Here is an 18,634-nt window from a genome sequence, read left to right as displayed (position 1 = left end):
TATGGCAGGCTTCCGCATAAAGTTAGGCAAAGCAAAAGAAATTTTTTGGATTTGCATAAAGAAGGAAAGGGACCATACTACAAGAGGAATGAATAATCATATCTTATAATGAAAAGAATTCCGAGTTAAATCTCAATCGTTCAATTGATTTTAAAAGGTTCCATTTCAATCAAAAAAGATCTTAAGAGCTTCCATCGAGCAAGCATCAGCATTTGGGCATCTAAATGAAATATAAATACTAGCTTATTTAACTCCGCTTCCTCCCAAATTAAACCAAAAAAAAAAACCCCAGCGCACTTCTCTCTCTCAAACCACCTCTCACACCCCTCTCTCTCTCCCTCTTTTTGTTGCGTCTTTGGATCAAAAAGCTTGGTAGTCTAAGGGTTGGTGCTGGTAATTTGGTATGCAATTTTTTGAGCCAGCGTTTTCACATTCGTGGCCGAGGACTTCATTGCGCACGTTAAATTTGGGCATCTAAACTATTTTTCGTTGAATTTTTATCTCGGGTGAACCTCTATCTCTGTCTTAGGTTTTTGTTCTTCTTTTTGTTTTTTATTTTTCTTGCTTTCATTGCCTTCGTTGCTGGTGTGGGTTTTGGATTATGTTATTTGCGTTTTCTGGTGACCTTTTCTTCTACTCCGTGCCTCCAATATTCCCCATGTCTTTTAGAGTATTTGTAATGAATTTCCTTGCCTCGTGACATTTCTTTTTTCTTTTTAGGTTTATTGTAATGGAATCGAAAGGAAGTGAAATCGATGAATTTGAAAAGGCATTGGAATCTGCCTTGGATGGAAGCACAGAAGAAGAGGAAGAAGATGAAAACGAAGAAGGAGAATATAGTGATGACGATGAAGAGGAAGAAGATGATGATGATGAAGAAGAAGAAGAAGAAAATGCTTTGGATTCAATGGAACAAAATCAACAATTTGAATATGAAGCTCTCGCCGAGAAAAAACGAAAAACACTTGCTGATGCCAAGGGGTTAGTTACAATAACGATTTGCCTGCTTTACTTCGCATTGTGCTTCTTCTTTTTTATTAGTTTCTTGAGAACATAGTTTTGTCTGTGCTGTGTTGTGGATGTGCTTATTATTTCTAGTTGTTTAAATGATGAGGATAGTGAAGGGTCAGCGAAGAAGGCAAGGCAAGAGGACATGACTGGAGCTAGCTTGGCTGAAATAGAGGAGATAATGAATTTTGGTATGCGAAAAAAGAGACGACGACGAATGGTATGGCATTTGTTTCAGGGTTGATTGCTATAATTAGTTTTTACCTAGGTGTGAATTGTTTTATGTGGTTTTGTTTATTGAATCAGAAGCATGTGCACAATTGAATTCATTCTTTAGCTAATATTAGAGAATTACTTTAGGAAAGGCAGTCCACATTGTTTTGTTTTTTTTAGTGGTTGGCTAGAGTTGAGTGTTCTGCATGTGCTTTTTTGATAGGAGTATAACCTTAATCAACGTTGCTGCTTGTTAAGGTTTTCTGGTATTGTTCCTATTTAAAATCAGCTCGGATGGTTCAAACTCGCATGTGGCATTAATTGAATTTGATGTGTGTGGACATCAATCCACTTGGTTTTACTTATGCTATATGTATGCATTAATAGTGTCTGTTTTCTGTTTATTCCGTGTTTTACGTGTTGTTCTTATCCTGTACCTTCATGCAGCCCAAGAGAAGAGGCAGGCGGAAGGGATCAAAAAACAAACTTAGCCCTGAAATTACACGGATGTTGGGTGATGCTACTCTTCACTATGCTCATGGTAATTATGAAGAGGTAAAGGTGCTTTATCAATCTTGACTTCTGTTGCTACAATGCAGTTTTGGTAGGTTAACCTTGAAGTTGCAGTTGGTGGCTCTACGTGCTTGATAGTGGCCATATGAATTACTTAATAAGAGATTTAAATTGGTTGAGAAATGAAAAATTCAGTAGGTCAACCATGACTTTGCAGTCAATCTGTCTATAAGCTCGCCCTTGGCATATATGGATTGCTTTCAATAGATTTAAATTGGTTGGGAAATGAAATATGCAGCAGGTCAGTCATGACTTTACATTCTATCTTTGTATACATTGGTACTTGTCATATATAAATTTTTTGTAATAAATTCAAATTGATTGGGAATGTGATATTTAGAAAGTTCTTATTATATGAAATATGTTTGATAATGATAACTGGTGGGAAAATAAAGGGATCAGTTAGAAGGGGGAGAGATAAATTGAGATTACAAGATCAGGCTTCTGCAGGTTGATTTTGTTGCTAGATTCAATTTTTCATAAAAACTCTCATCTTTTTACCTAAAGCTATATGTTTCTACTTTATCAATTCATCTTGGTTTCAGGCTTTAACAGTTTTGAGTGAGGTTGTTAAACGAGCACCGCTAGTGGCTGACTCATACCATACACTTGGACTTGTCCATAAAGCCCTTGGAAATACTGAAAAAGCCATGAAATTTTATAGGATTGCTGCATTTCTGAGACCGAAAGATTCATCTTTGTGGAAACTACTTTTTAGCTGGCACGTGTAAGCTCTCTTAAATTTGACATTATCATCTGGTCTTTTGAATTTGATATGACCAATATCTTTTCTTGATGGTGCTCTGACTGCATTGCAGTAAACTGAATTCGATTGATAGTATATGCTTGATCTAGATCAGTGCTCTTAAGTTTTGGAAATTTGCACCTCGTTCAGCTTACTTGGAATTCTGAATGGCTGTGTGAGTTATAGTTTTCAAACTGTACCTGCTGCTACTCAGTAATTTTGCCAAGTTCAAATTTTCAGACTGCACTTGCTGCTCCTCATCAGCTTACCAGGAATTCTGGATGGCTGTGTAGGTTTATTTGAGACTGAACTTGCTGCTAGTTGGTAATTTCACCTGGTTCAAATTTTGATTGGTACACGTAGCTATTGAGATTCCTTATTTGCTGATTTGAACTTGAATTCACAAATTACTTCCATTTATTAAAAGAATTTCCTGTAAGAATCTACACTGGATCAAGTAGTCTTTATAAGTGAATTATTTTGTGTCATTGTTAAGATGGGAAGATGACTTTTCTAATCTGTTTATTCATGTTCAAATATCATATCCTTGTTATGAAAAAACTAATCAGTTGCTTGCTTGCTTGAATAATTAGCAAAAACTTTTTGTGCAAAAATATTATAATAGAAGCATAAACTTACAGGATCCATAAAGGCCCAGTTCCTATAGAAGTCAGTGGAGACTATTTATGTTGTATTAAGGTAGTGAACAGCACCAGCCAGGAATCATTTCCCTTTCACTATTTATCCTATTTACTGTTGGTCACAAAATTGCCTGAATATACCTTTCCTCCTCAAACATTCCACAGATAGCATTGAGCAGAGTCTTATAGATTCAATCATTATTTAGAACACCATGGGCATGCTGTAAAGTTAACTAAATTTGGTTTCTCCTCATTATGGTTCTTATGGTTGTTGAATAAATTGCAGAGAACAAGGAGACATAGCTCGAGCATGGAAGTGCCTTTCTAAAGCTATAAGTGCTGATCCTGATGATATTAGTCTAAGATCCCTTCATGCATTATTTTACGATGAACTTGGAGATCATCAAAGAGCTGCTGAGTCATATGAACAAATTGTTCGAATCTGTCCTGAGGATGTTGAAGCAATAAAGACAGCTGCAAAGGTTTTCTTTCAACTTTGTTCATAATCCCTTTATTCAATAGAATTATGTTTACATGTGCAATTGTAATCTGATTATTTGCTTTGTTTTAATTAGCTATAGCAATGTGGTAGCCCTTGAGCTCTAGTTCTTTGCAACAAGGTCATTAGGTTTAGAGTAGGTTATGAATATTAGCAATCAAGAGGAAATAACAAATAGCAGCTAGACTATGTTATTGAAAGATTGTTATAACGCTTACTTCCTATCTAATTTTGTTTTTCTTGGTGGTCCACATTGAAGAGACATAATGGATTCTCATAGAATAACTGGAGAAGGAATTCAGAAAGATGTTTCGGTTTCATTACACCAAATTACTTAGATCTGTGTTAATACAAAACCAATCTGAGAGGGTAAAGAAGTTTATCTCATCAGTCTTAATTTGATGTGGTGACCTAGTGAGACTTCACTTATTCAAGTATAGTTAGGTTTTTAAGTAACATTTTTATGTTTTCTTTTATTTTTTTCTTGTCTTTGAAAATTACTTTGGTCTATTGATAATTAGGTTTCATGCGACCAAATGCAAACAGGTGTGGTTGTGAGAGCAGCTACTTAATGTAATTTTTTTTATGTTTGAGGTTTCATTTGGGATCCTCACCCTTGGTGTAAAATGTTTTCCACAAAAGGACTCGTTACATACACCTTCAGTTCACCATGGCACACAACAAAAATTTTGCTTCACAGAATAATCATTGTAGAGCTGAGAACAAATACCCATTAATGGTGCTCTTCAATTATTTTACCAGAAGCCTTTGTCAGTTACTGTGTTTTCTTGTCATTTGGCTTAGTTTTTACTTGCACAGTATTTTCCTGGATCGGAAATGTTAAATGTACAAATATTTCCATGTAAAAGAAGTGGCTATGGCTGTTTCCTCTTATTATTTCTGTAGCATTCTCTTTTTCTGGCTCCACATTTTTTATTTGTCTATTTTCTTTTCCGTGAAAACTTTTTATGACCAGCTTAGCTTGTCTCATTATTTTTTCTAGTCGGTTTTTAGGAGTTCATTTGTTTCTTTCTTTCTGTTCAGATGCACCTCAATTGCGGTCAGATTAAACGATGTGTAGGCATTTTGGAAGATTATCTCAAGGGTCATCCATCTGAAGCTGATTTAAGTGTAATCATTTTGCTGGCTGATGTTTTCATGGAAATTGATGCACATAATAATGCTCTTCAGCATATTGAGCGTGCTCAGATGATCTACTATTCAGGAAAAGAACTGCCTTTGGAATTAATGATTAAAGCTGGAATCTGCCATGTTTTCCTGGGAAATATTGAGAAGGCAGAGGTTTGTTGCTTTAGAATATCAAATGTTGAATTCTATCATTACAATCCCAAACCCTTATAATCCATCATCCTCCAACTCTATCACTTCTCAAAGCATCTGATGGCAGATAACGGGATTGTGTCTCATGTCAATCAGTTTGCTAATTTTTACTTTTTAATAAATTGTTTCTTTTTAACCAGCCATTGCATTTATCTGGCTAGGCTCAACAATGGAAACCTAATAAAATCTTCACTTTTTGGAATCTAAAATAACAAACATATCTATAAATTGGAAGATTTAGGGTCCATTTGTTTGGCATAATACTTGCTCAAGTTCCAAGAGGATACTGAATTAAATGCAGTTTACTTGATGAAATTTTCTTGTTAAATCTTTGTCAGTCTCTTGTCCTAATTTTCTAAACTTCTGATTTCATTTTTTTTGGTATGTTATTTAAGAAATAGCTGCAAAATACAATTTTAAGAATTTGACAATTGAAGCCATTCAAGTATCTGGTTACTTATTTCAATCTCGTTAGAAAGATAGATGCTTTGGAGGCCTTGATAACTTGTTCTAGTTCTACCACAGAAACTATTTTATTTGCTTAAGTATTTATATATCTGTATTGTGAAAGACATTCTTACAATCTCTTTCTTTCATACCACATTTTTAATCTTGTCAACCCTAATACGACCATTTTAATCCAGTTGGGTGCGATTGTAGTTTTAATGGTTTGGAGCATATGTATTCTTCTTACTACTGATTCTCTTCTTGCTACTGATTCCTTTTTCTTAATTTTTAGATTCACTTTAGTGCACTACAACAGGAGAATTTCTCCATTCATCCTGAATTCATTACTAAAGTTGCTGATGCATTTATGAGTACTGAGTGTTTTCACTCTGCGTTGAAGTATTATCATATGCTGGAGGTTAATGTTGGAGCTGACAATGTAAGGGGAACTTCTAAAATTCCTCTATATTTGATTTGCATAGAAAAAATGTGCATTGCTTTCATTTTAATTTACTTTTATAGACACTTGTGATCATGTTAAGCACAACATATGCTTGCGATGATCTTGGTATCATTTTAAGCACAACATACGCTTATGATGATCTTGATTAAGAGAGCTTGTTTTGTAACCAAGTGAATGCTCTCGTGATCACATTTAAACAGAAGACATATGAACTAGTAAATATATTTGCTCTGCCTCTTCTACTTTTGAAATGCTATTTTTGTACTGTAAAAGTGTGAACCGTTCAATTACCTGTTTAGAGCCAATCTGATAATAGAACAACCTGCCAGCTTTTTTATGTTATTCATGCAAACTGATAGGAAGTTAACCAAGTTTCCATTAGAGATTCAATTTTGGCAAAAAAAAAAAAAAAAAAAACAGGAATAAAAGACAGAACTCATTCCTACATGGCTACACCAATTAGTCATTCTTGTCTTTGTTTGGTCTCATATGTAGTGGAATGTCTATTCCCATCCCCAAAATGCTCTGCATGGCTATATTACTGAAAAATTTATGCAAAAATGATGAACTGGCTTCTCTCCTGTTCTTCTCACACTGCTGGTGGTTGTTTTGATAAAGCTTTCAGCATTTTTTAATTACTGAGCCAAATGATTGAGAAATAACAAAAGCATCTTTGAGCATGCACGTGCACACACACACATTGTATGCAGATTTAATTGTTGATTCACACTCATGTTGATCTTTATATTGCATTTTCTTCTATAGGAGGGCGAAATCCATGTGAAAATTGCTCAGTGTTACTTATCCTTGAATGATCGTGCAAAAGCAATTATGTTCTTCTACAAAGGTAACATCATCTCACAAGAAATACAGATTTTATTTTTGTTGGAATTGTATTTCACCATACGTTTTCTATCTCACCCCTTTTTCTTTTTTCTTTTTTTTCCCCAAAGAGAGCTTTCTGTGGTTGATACAGCTTTGTTGTTTCAGTATGCTGTTTCTCTTGTGCTTCAACTAGGACTTTTCGTGTTGAACTAGGTTGTGTGAACTGATTCATGATGATCTGAATCCATGTTTCAAGACCCCCACTTGATTTTTATTGTTGTGTTATTTTGTTTATTTGGTATTTATATGTGTACATGGAGAAGAGTTTTTCCTTTCAAGTCATCCAGTGTCCAAGTTCTCTGTGAATTATAAATCTACCATGCAAGTAAATGTATAAACGAAGTTTGAAAGGACAAGATTCACTTGCTAGAATGACTGAATTAATTGGCAGGATCAGCTGGTGTAGAAAGAGGGGATATCATGTTCCTTGGAATTGTTTGTTCAAAAAATTCTCATGTCAGATTGATGAGCCATGTTAAATGATTCACAGTTTATGTGATTACTTTGACTTCGAAAGAACAACCTATAAAGAATTTTTATTTTTCTTGGAACCAACTGTAGGAAATTTAGTCATGCTTGCTAGAAGATTCAAAGGCCCTGAAAATGCTATGAGGTGTCCAAATGGTTGAAGTAATATGTAGGAAGATGTCGTAAATGCAGCCCTTAATCATAGGATGATGATTTATTTGATATAATGTATGACTGGTTACGGGGGCCATGTTTTGTTTTTGTTGGTCCAGTCTATTTCTCCTCCCTTGGGCGCACTCATTCCATGAACATTCTGAATTTAATTGTTTGTCAAACATTTTTATCTCTAAACTTGAGCAGGGTCAAAAGAATGTGATAGATGTGTTTATGCTCAGTTCATGTTGAGGGATAACATGGGAGTTGTTAAAAGAGGTGATTTTATTCATGAAATCACTCTGGCTCACAAAATGCTACGGAATTATGTCATCTTTGTGGTGTCTTGGTGCTTGTGTACGGTGGAAAAATTCAAGAAATTTCTAAAAACAATACCCACTGATGCATTTGTTGTGGGATAGAGTCATTGTCTTGGCTTTTTCATGGCATTCCTTGTCAGAGGCTTTTAGTTCTTTATCCAAAATTTAGATTAATTGGAGTACACCTAAAATTTTGATATCAGTCAGAAATGGTTTTGTAGTTTTTGGTTTTCTCATTCAGACAATGCCTTGTTCTTCCTACAATTTCTTTTGACTTTTAACTTTGTCAATAAATTTTCTGTCAAAATAATAAGAGTTAAGCAAATAGAAAATAAGGTAAATGCATTATTAAGGAAATGAAGGCTATATGATTTGAGGATGAACAATAGTTATGGTAATCGGAAAGATTTTGCCTTGTGCAGCATAGGTATGTGAATGCACGTGCTAAAGAGTGAGTTGATTTGTTGATGATAGGGATGAGATATGTTGAAGGTGCACAAAAAATATCATTGGTTGAAGTTAAATGGCTTGAACCATGCAACAAAAATGGCCTCTGGACTAGGAGGAATGTTAGTTGATATGAGTTTTGGGTCAAGGATTTTGTGCTGATGTTCAATTGGAAGAATTGTCTCCAAACCTTTTGTGATGGCACAGTTTGATGCATTCTTTGGTAGTGGAATTTGCATATATAATATGGATTCAGATATTTGGCCTTTCATTATTTCTCTTTTAAGCTGCACTCTTGGCAGTTAAGCAAGTTTTTTGGCTGATCAATTTCACTCTTCAGCTTTGCCCATGCTCAAAGATAGCATTGATGCCCGAGTGGCTTTGGCGTCGCTCATCCTTGAAGATGCTAAAGAAGATGAGGCTATTTCTTTGCTTTCTCCTCCCAAAGATTTGGGTAACATTGTTTTGATACGTTTTACTCTTTACTTCAAAATAGTTCACTTTTGGGAAAGCACTAATTGTCCTTCTTTATCTCATGTTTTATATATGCAGATTCTCTCGATTCTAATTCCTACATGCAAAACCCATGGTGGCTTAATGGGAAAATAAAACTAAAGCTTTGCCACATATATAAAGCCAAAGGGATGCTTGAAGACTTTGTTAATACAATATCACCCTTGGTCCGTGAGTCACTCTATGTAAAAACCCTTCGTCCAAAGGTAATTTTAATGCCATACAATATAAGAAACCTGTAACATTAACTCTTTGTCCCTCTGACTCCTTCCTTCTAGATGTCTAAAAGTCTTCACAGAAGGTCTAATCTATCCGATCTTGGTCTTGATTCACCATCTGCACTAAGATGTTTAAACATATTTTTAATATTTTCTTATCAGTGACAGGGCTGTGGAAGTTGTTTTATCACTATTTTATGCAATACGTGCACTTTCTTGAGAACCTACTTCATAACTCCTCAAATGTATTTACAACCTGCAAGCTGATGCATTTTAGCATTGGAAGTTAGAATCATTATCTGCATTTATGGGTTCATTAATGGTCTGCACTGGGCTAAAGTAACTGAGAACACATGCAGCCGTACTCATTGAATATGTCCTTGTTTAATTTTCTTTTTAGTTTGTAGACACCATTTTCTCTGCAAGTGTGGACTGATTGATTATTGTTTAACATTAGGTGAAGAAAAGGCTGACAATAAGTGTTCTGCGTGAAAGAATCAGTATTCTGAATGTTCAGGAAAATGATGATGTTTTTGGAGAAGTGAGACCACTGGCTTCTAAATCAGATCTGTGAGTTTTGATTTTGCTATGCACACCACCCTCCCCCCCCCCCCCCCCCAAAAAAAAAAAAAAAAAAACTTTCAGCGCATAGTTTGGGTTTCTGTACCACTAATCTTTGTTCAAGTTCGTCATCTTGGCATCCATATTTAGTAGTGTACCTTTTTTTTTGTTTTTTAAAGAGTTGTCTCGACATGTGAGTAAATTTTTCTCATTCAGAAGACATGTTTGGAGGCAGCAAGAATATAGTAATTCATCTCCTAGAAGTGACTCATGATGATAAGGGTGTTTTCACAGTATATCCAAAGGATTCTGAAGCCTGAACTTGCTCAAACATTGTTTAGTGGAACAGTTTATATATATATATATATAAGATTGCTTAGTGGATCGAATAGGTTGGGGAGAATTATGCTATACATAGAAGTGGTGTTGGTCTGAGTTGATGCCTTTTTTATGCTTTCAAGTTGCTAGAATGGTGAACGCACCTTTTTGTTTTTCTTGGTGTCTGTAACAATGTTTGAAGCTCAGTGAACAGTGAATGTTAAACAGAAGCAAGTGATGGTTCGTTGGTGTTCAAATCATTCTAGAATGGTCAGATTGCTGTTTTGTTGTAAGGCATTGCTTTGCCTTTGGATTTTATTTATTTTTGGGTCTGTTTGGTCTGCTGTTATATCATCCTCAGAGTTGTATTCTTTTTATCATGTGCCATTTCTGACAAAGCATGTGGTACTCAGAGGTAGATAATGATTACAAATTAATGTTAAAGTCTAGATGGCAACTATCATAATTCAAATGCATGCACTAGGTTTCATAGCTGGTTTCTCCATTTTTGATAGGTTTATTGTAGGCACTGGTGAGGTTGAGTGAGGGTGGACAGTACAAGGTGAAGCACAGAAATAAGAAACAACATTAGTAAACTCACAAATCAAGATTACATGAAAATCATAGCAAAAGGTTTGGATCTTGGTGAAAGAGTAGAAACAAAATCTTTCAAATTTAGAAGATAGTGGATGCTGGTAAACGTATTGTATTTTCATGCATGGGGTCAATGATGGGTCTGTGAGATAAATAGGCAGACAATTAAGAAAAAGACCTGTTCAATTGGTTAGATTATCTTATTAGCTTGGGCTTAGGCCAAATGAGGTTAACCATCAGAAGTTAAAGTACGGAAATTTATTGTTTACTTTCAGATTCGTATTGCTATTTTTAAATTTACACAGCATTTCAGCATTGTTTATTTAATACTTTGACCATAAATAGGGATGGTTGTGTTTGTATTTGCTTTTTCCTTCTCATCATGCCGATGGGAGCAGCTAATTAACCATTCACTGATGGATGCATGGAACTAGATTGAGAGCTTGCAGAGCAAGAAAGTTGCTTCAAAAGAAGGAAGAACAGAAAGCAGCTGATAAAGCTGCTGGTATTGATTTGCCTAGTGACTATTCAGATGATGAATCTCTGGTAAAGTGCAACTGATTTTTGTATGACTTGCCCAAGCTTAGTTATTCAATTTACCAGCAAGTACTTGTCACTTGGGCCGGATGAGCTGATATATAATTCTCTTTTTGGTGGTTACAGCTAGAAAACAGAGTTTCTCCTCTGCATGATTTTTTAAAGGACGAAGCGCATCATGATCTTATTATAGATGTCTGTATTTTTTTCCTTTATTTTTATTCATCTATTCCTTATTTTTTATTTTGATTGATTTATTTATTTATTTGCTTGAAACTTATTGAATTTGCACTTGCAGTTTGTTTTAGAAACATTGTTAAGGAATTCCACTCATGCTGAATAAAGTCACCTGTGGATATTCTTTTACTTTCTGATAGTTAGCTCTCTCTTGGTTTGGTTCATAGTTGTGCAAGGCATTGCAATCGTTGCAAAGATATTCTGAAGCTCTGGAGATTATAAATCTCACCCTGAGATTGGTTTCTGATAAACTGCCTGGTGATAGGGAGGAGCAACTTCAGTCTCTTTTAGCTCGTAAGTCTCGGGCCTAGAAAGACGTGCCCCCCCCCCCCCCCCCAAAAATCACACAAACACCCCTCCACTTAACTCTTACTAGTTTTTTATCCACCTCTTCTGCATTTCATTTTCTTTGGTGCCATCATGAAAACCATTCAAGTCTGCTTTTCCATCAAAAATACAATTCTGCAGGCTTTTGGGATTTAAATGAAACTGAGTATTTGTTTTTGTTTTCTCAGAAATATCTTTTAACGCCACGGATCCTAAACATGGTTTTGATTATGTAAGATCTGCTATTCAGAAACAGCCGCACAGCATTGCTGCCTGGAACTGTTATTACAAAATAACCTCAAGGTGATTATTATTTTATATCTTAATGTTAATTTCCTCCACTGTGTTTACCATTTTCTTATTTCATATGGAACATGAAACAGGATGCTGGAAAATTTGTGGAATCTGGTATAATAAAGTGGTGATGTACAAATAGATGCACTTATTCTTGATTATCTTCACAAATTGCTCTCAAATTCTCACAATACTAGAAAGTTTTTGATTATATAATTTTAGTCTATCAAATCACACATGCAATTTTTAATATATGTAGATTGAAACATACGTCTTGAATCTCCCTAAGCTTGTGCTTACTAGTGCCTCTCTGGCATACTATCTGTGTACTTTGACTAATGTTTACTTATCATCTCACTTGCCAAACAAAAGGAAAAGGTTTGTTTCAGTTTCATTCCTTTTGTTTTTCTTCTCTTTGCTTGTGGAAGTAGGACTTCATGACCTTAACGTTCACATGGTATTTCACACAGCCTGAAAACACGAAACCCCAAGCTGTAGTATGTTCATTTATACGACCACTTGCATTTTTGTTTACATCTTGTTGTTCATTCATGGATTTCTTATGATATCATAGATTGGGAAAGAGCCACTCAAAGCATGCCAAATTTCTACGTTACATGCGAAACAAACATAAAAGGTGTGTTCCACCTATAGTCATTTCTGCTCATCAGTTTACCATGCTCAGCCATCATCAAGATGCTGCAAGAGAATACCTAGAAGCTTATAAACTGATGCCAGAATGTCCTCTAATTAATCTGTGTGCGGGTAAGGCTTTCTTCTATTTTTGTTTGACAATTTGTTTATACTTGCAGTATTATTAGATTATACAGTGATAGATGATATGTTTATTTTCAATTTATTTTGTTTTCCATCTTCAGGAACTGCCTTGATCAACTTGACCCTTGGATTTAGACTCCAAAATAAGCACCAGTGTCTTGCACAAGGCTTGGCATTCCTCTATAATAATTTACAGCTAACAGAGAATAGCCAGGTATGGTTCATTGTCGTATGTACTTGATTTTAGTTACTTTATGTCATTCTTGCTTCTTGTGGGTCAGACACTTTTAATACCTGCTTGAGATTGACTAAAATTTCTTCATGTCTTGATAAAAAAATAAAATAAAATTGGTATTGTAGAATCCGTTGGTGAAAAGGAGGTCAAAGAATGTAAAAGAAGTTACTGACACAGCTTTATACCAATTCTTATTATTAAAGCATCTATATTGCTGTATATAGGGGAAGGAAAACAGAACTGGACCTAACACAACAGTTAGCCTTTTACATGCACCCACATGATCTTGTATGCACAATAAATTGGTGTTCCTTTAATATGATCTTGCTTGATTATTAACATGTCCATGCAATTAATCCTAATCCGTTAAGTCAAATAATGGTTGATTTTTCAAACCTGCTGAAATTGGGTTAGTTTCCAATTAAAATCATTGACAACCAAATTGCAAAAGCTTTAGTCGTGATCTTGAAGCTATTTCTAATTGACCTAATGCAGCAGTTGGATTCCTGGCATCAGTTTCAATGTTTGTTGGCCATTGATTCAATTATGTATTTGTTGCTTGTTATTTCTGTTTTTCATCATAACTTAATTTTAGCCCCTAATTCCATTACCTTTCCTACTTGCCCACAGATGAGTTGCCATAGAGCTTCCATTATTTTATACATACACGATCTGCTACTATCTTCTAGATTTTGTTGGGCTCTATTACCTTGCATGCATTTCAGTGATCTTTTGATTATAAAAAATTAATAACATTTGTCGGTACATGAATATCACACATGCCCTTGTGTTTTGGGTGGTTAGGGGGATTTTATAGAACTGAATGGTTACCAGAACTTTTTTTTTCTCTCCCTAATAAAGCCACCTTTTAGATCGTGGGCATTTCCACGTTGACCCCTAACATTAGATTCAGTCAGTAGAACATGCATCGTCCTTCAACTGTCAGGCTACTGAGAGAGTTGCTAAACTGTGTCGAGTGTTCTTTTCATCTACTATTATAGACTTTCACCTTGAATGCACCTTTTCTGCTGCTATTATTCTGTTGAAGTTTCTGAATTTTCTTGTGGCGCTTGAATACTAGCAACTATGGCTGCTAATCACTTGTATGCACAAATGCTTGGATTATTGAAAGCAATATATGATCAAATCTAGTTTCCGCTTTCATGGATTTTTGTTTGTAAAATGGTGCTAAATCAATATATCTGCACCTTGCAGGAGGCATTATATAATATCGCCCGCGCCTATCATCATGTTGGACTAGTGTCTCTAGCAGCTTCATATTATGAAAAGGTGCTTGCAGCTTGCGAGAAGGATTACCCCATTCCGAAACTTCTGAATGAGAATTCAGAAATGGAAAATATGAAACCAGGTTACTGTGACCTGCGCAGAGAAGCTGCTTATAATTTGCATTTAATATACAAAAACAGTGGAGCATTTGATCTTGCTAGGCAGCTCTTGAAAAACCACTGCACTTTCTGACTAAACATCCTCGACACTGACATCAACTGGTTTGCAAGAATTGCAGGTCTTCTTTTTTGCACATATAGCTCTCTAAACCGAACATTAGGTAAATTTATTATTTAACTCTTTCCAACTTTTATTTTATTTTATTTTGTACTTTTCTCTGTCATGGAGTTTCTTTGGGGTGCCATTTTCAATGTTCTTAACTGTACCCACCCAGAGAAGAGGATTTGTCAACAGAAACTTTACTACCATTTAGCAAACTGGGTATGCCTCTTCGAGCTACAGCAAGCGTGCATGTGGCAATATGCTAGATGACAAACAATTCTAAAATAATATGCTTTTAATTTTTTTAAAAAAATAAAACTTACATTCTTTTGTATTAATTCAACTTACACTCTTGGAGGTGCAATCTTTGACAATTGTTTTTTAATTATTATTATTATTATTATTATTATTAAAGGTTGTGTAGTTAATTTTTTATTTTTTATTTTTACGGGTTGCGTCTGTTATTTTATTTATTTCTTAGATCTCCGTCTCCCTCTGTTATAAGGCTCCGTTTGATAGTATGATCAGAACTGATCAATTTTTTTTAAAACCTCATTTACCACAAATTTAAATGTATCCTATTATAAAAAAACTTCGTCAGTTTTGATTAAAAAAACTATAATTTACAATCTAAAAATATTAAAATTTAATTTTTCAAATCATAACCTAAAAAAACACAATAATCTAATCACCCTTTCTCTGAATTCCAACCGATACTACCAGATGAGTTGGAAAATTCGATTTCAAAATAAAAACTTGGTAATGCTCGAAGTTACATTGACCCACAAATCTTTAATGTCGTAACCCCCTAAAAAAAAAAATATTCCTCCCTCCTTCCATGTTAAAAATGTTTGGCAGTTTGGTTAAAACATTGTTTATCTTAAAATTTAAATTTTTTTATTTAATTAATTTTTAATATTTTTAGATTGTATATTAAAAATAAATTTTTAAAAATATTTTTGAATATATTTTTTTAAAAAATACACTTTAAATAATAACTTCTATCGTTATCCTAGCTCTTTTTCCAAATCACGAATCACGGAGTGAAAAAGAAGGGGGGGGGGGGGGAGAGAAAATCTGCACCAATTATTAAATCGTACACTATGTTTTAAATTCATTTAATTGATACCTTGTTTTGTCCGATTTTTTTCAATGACACCTAGTCTAATATCAACAAATATTTTAAACATGTTTCCTTAATATCAATAAATTATCTCAAGCTCGAATTTTATTATTTTTATTCTATTTTATAAAAATTAAGTATAAAATAATATAAATTTATACAAGATTCAAAATATATTAATAAATAATATAAAACTATTCTTAAAAAAATAATCTTTTAAATTAAAATAATTTTCTGACATTCCATGCTGGCAGCCAATGCACCTAACAAAGAAGGCACAAGTTGTATCACGAGAGTAAACAGGAGAAATCTCTCTATTTTTTTCGAGTTTTTGTGCTTTTCTTACAAGTTGAAAATAAACTAAAACATGAAAGCCATTGAGAACAATGACACCTGTTTCTCAGTTTATCTATACATACGAGGTGAGAAACTGGGAATTAGCACAGAGGGCAAGCATCTCCTTGATTTATAATATTATTCAAGCCATAACCAGAGAACTGCTTGCTGTACTTATTGTCTTGAGAAATTGATCACACATTATCAAACCACTATGAAGGTTTAGGAGAAAATCATACATCAGACAGTGGCAATCGCGTGTAATTTGTCCAGTTCATCGTAGAACATTGGGTTTGTGGCTATAGGGGAGAAAGGATCCTCCAAAACACCAGTTCTGCTAGATTAACAAGAAACATCTTCAAGGGAATTTTTATAAAGATTTCATGCATGGCATCTCTAATCCCACAAGGACCATTGGAGGTGTTACTTGATTCTGTTTGGATTGGGGATCTTGGGATTTTTGGAACTAAACCAGACATTTCAAGTTCTTAGAAAATGGACATTTAGGCCCTGTTTGTTTGCAGGAAAGTAGTTTTCTTTTGGAAAGTAAATTCCGGGGAAAGTGAATTCCGGGAAAGTATTTTCCGATGTTTGGTAGTGTAATGGAAAATAAGTTGGAAAACACTTTCCAGTGTTTGGTTATGTTATGGAAAATGAGCTGGAAAATAACTTATTAATGTTTTATTTTTTCAAGTTTATTAAAATAATGAGGAACAAATCTTACAAATTAAAAAGTTGAATGAGAATAAAATTGAAAAAAAATATAATTTCATAAATTATCTCAAATAAAATAAATAATAATCAAAATAATAGAGATCAAATCTAAAAAATTAAAAAAAATGAAAGGTGAAGAAATTAAAATAATAATAATTAACATTTTATAAATTATTTCAAATAAAATAAGTAAAAATCAAAAGAATAAGGACCAAATTTGATAGATAAAAAATTTCAATAAAAAAATGATAAGAAAAAAGCAAATAGCAATTATAAAAATAAGGACCAAATTTAATATAAAAATTAAATTTTAAGAGATGAAATTGAAAAATAAATATTCAAAACAAATTATATATAGCAATCAAAAGTTTGAGGAACAAATTTGATATAATTAGCAAATAATGACATTTCTAAATTTTTCACAGCTTCCGGAAAGTGTTTTCCGCCCAAATTTTTCAGGAAAACACTTTCCTGAAAATCAAGCCAAATTTTCCTTTGACCAGAAAATGTTTTCCGTTGACCAACTTTTCTAATAGCAAACAAACACAAGAAAGTTTGGAAAGTGGTTTCCCGGAAACCACTTTCCGGAAAACAAACACAGCCAAAAGGAAAAACATTTTCCTAGAAATCAAATCAAATTTTTCTTTGACTGGGAAGTGTTTTCCGTTGACCGAAAAGTGTTTCCGTTGACCAGAAAGTATTTTTCGTTGACCGGAAAGTGTTTTCCGTTGACCAACTTTTCTAATGGCAAACAAACACAGGAAAGTTTGGAAAGTGATTTCCTGGAAAATGAATTCCGGGAAACAAACATGGCCTTAAGCAGAACCACGTCTCCATCGAGACAGATATGCTAAGCTCCCATTCACATGGAGAATCATTTCTGATTATGGATTCTGTAAACAGGAGAATAAGGTGACTCCATCTTTACCAGGCATAACGCGCAAGTCTTTAGCTTCAACAGTCACAAAGTCTGGATTGGCTACTGCCATAGGAATTTGTTTAGCAGCTCAGCGCTTCAATACTCTCTCAAGCTCCTCAAGAACATAGGACAAGGAGCACCAGGGGAGGAATGGAAAAAAAAAAGAAAAAAAAAAGAGTATTGATTATGAGTTTGACTCTGGCAATCTAAGGTCTTACGAGTCTTACATAATCAAAGATTATCAACTGTAAGTCTCCTGATTAGCCCCAAAGGCTCGTTCATGGCCCTTGACACGGCCACTTAGCACAACCGGAGCAAATGAAGTGGTCAATAGGTTATCTACTCAAAGAAGGTTCAGGTTGAACAGAAATCCATTCCAAAATTCTGTTCAGAACCAAGGTAAAGAAAAATTACCATCAAGTAATACACAAAAGAATAAAAATCCACATGGGAATCTCTTTGGCTGGTTAGAGACTTCCCTCTTGATCTGATGAGCAGCACATGCCAAGTGCACTGCGGATTTGTAATGTTATGAGTTCATTCATTGCTGTCTTTTTTTGTCTCGAAACAGCAATCAAACACTTCTTTGATCTCCGATCACGGAGCACGAAACTGGACGTGAGAATACATATCACCTGACCATGAAATCAAGAAAGGAAAACTAGCAGTAATTGATTTTTTAGACTAGATTTATTGGATAGGGAAGCCAGACATTTTCCTGCTGGTTTTATGCAAATGTGAATTATTTGCAGGGGAAGTGAGTTAATCAAAACCCAGCCTTGGCTAAGTACAAACTTGAAGCTTACTGCTATGTTTCTGATTTTTACAGCACAAGAGAACGAAGATCCTTAATTATCAATGAATGAAAAAACAAAAAATAAACAATAAAAAACTAAAACTGTGCATGTAAGACATTCAACTTGCGTTCTCAGATCCAAATATTCATATGCAAAATCGATGAAAATGATACAGAATGATTTCCTTTGATTAACCCCACATGGAAACTCGAACTTCGAAAATTATTAGAGAAAGAAATTTTATTGCATGTGTAGGACAACTAATCAATACTGAAACGATAGAGCAAAGATCCTTATCTTCCACCCTGCAAAGCTAGGTCATGCAAAATTATTGGTTCCAATTATCCCTTCTGCATGATTCATGCTAAGGATTTTTAAAAGCCAAGTTGTGTTCGATCTCCTCCTATAAAAGCTCGCCCCAC

General features: G+C 34.4%; 1 protein-coding gene across 4 annotated transcripts; it reads left to right on the top strand.

Moving 5' to 3' along the window:
* Positions 1-151: 151 nt before the first annotated feature.
* LOC133669699 (uncharacterized) lies at positions 152-14,729 on the top strand. 4 transcript variants are annotated; one of them, XR_009833955.1, is made up of 20 exons: positions 152-470; positions 721-981; positions 1,120-1,228; positions 1,669-1,776; positions 2,340-2,521; positions 3,467-3,662; positions 4,724-4,981; positions 5,760-5,906; positions 6,696-6,777; positions 8,544-8,657; positions 8,756-8,922; positions 9,392-9,504; positions 10,842-10,953; positions 11,071-11,139; positions 11,349-11,475; positions 11,697-11,811; positions 12,377-12,567; positions 12,681-12,793; positions 14,030-14,381; positions 14,496-14,729. XR_009833955.1 is itself a non-coding variant. In XM_062089930.1 (19 exons), the coding sequence occupies exons 2-19, from the start codon at positions 731-733 to the stop codon at positions 14,291-14,293; spliced, it is 2,718 nt and encodes a 905-aa protein (XP_061945914.1). In that variant the 5' UTR covers positions 152-401; positions 721-730; the 3' UTR covers positions 14,294-14,562. The 4 variants fall into 4 exon arrangements, 3 of the variants coding, with proteins under 3 accessions (XP_061945914.1, XP_061945913.1, XP_061945915.1); XM_062089930.1 differs by having other exon boundaries at positions 152-401; positions 14,030-14,562; XM_062089929.1 differs by having other exon boundaries at positions 14,030-14,562.
* The last annotated feature ends 3,905 nt before the right edge of the window (positions 14,730-18,634 follow it).

The sequence above is a fragment of the Populus nigra genome, chromosome 12, assembly GCF_951802175.1.
Source record: "Populus nigra chromosome 12, ddPopNigr1.1, whole genome shotgun sequence".
NCBI lineage: Eukaryota > Viridiplantae > Streptophyta > Magnoliopsida > Malpighiales > Salicaceae > Populus > Populus nigra.
The sequence above is the reverse complement of the archived record's forward strand: the minus strand, read 5'-3'. Positions and strand labels throughout refer to the sequence as shown.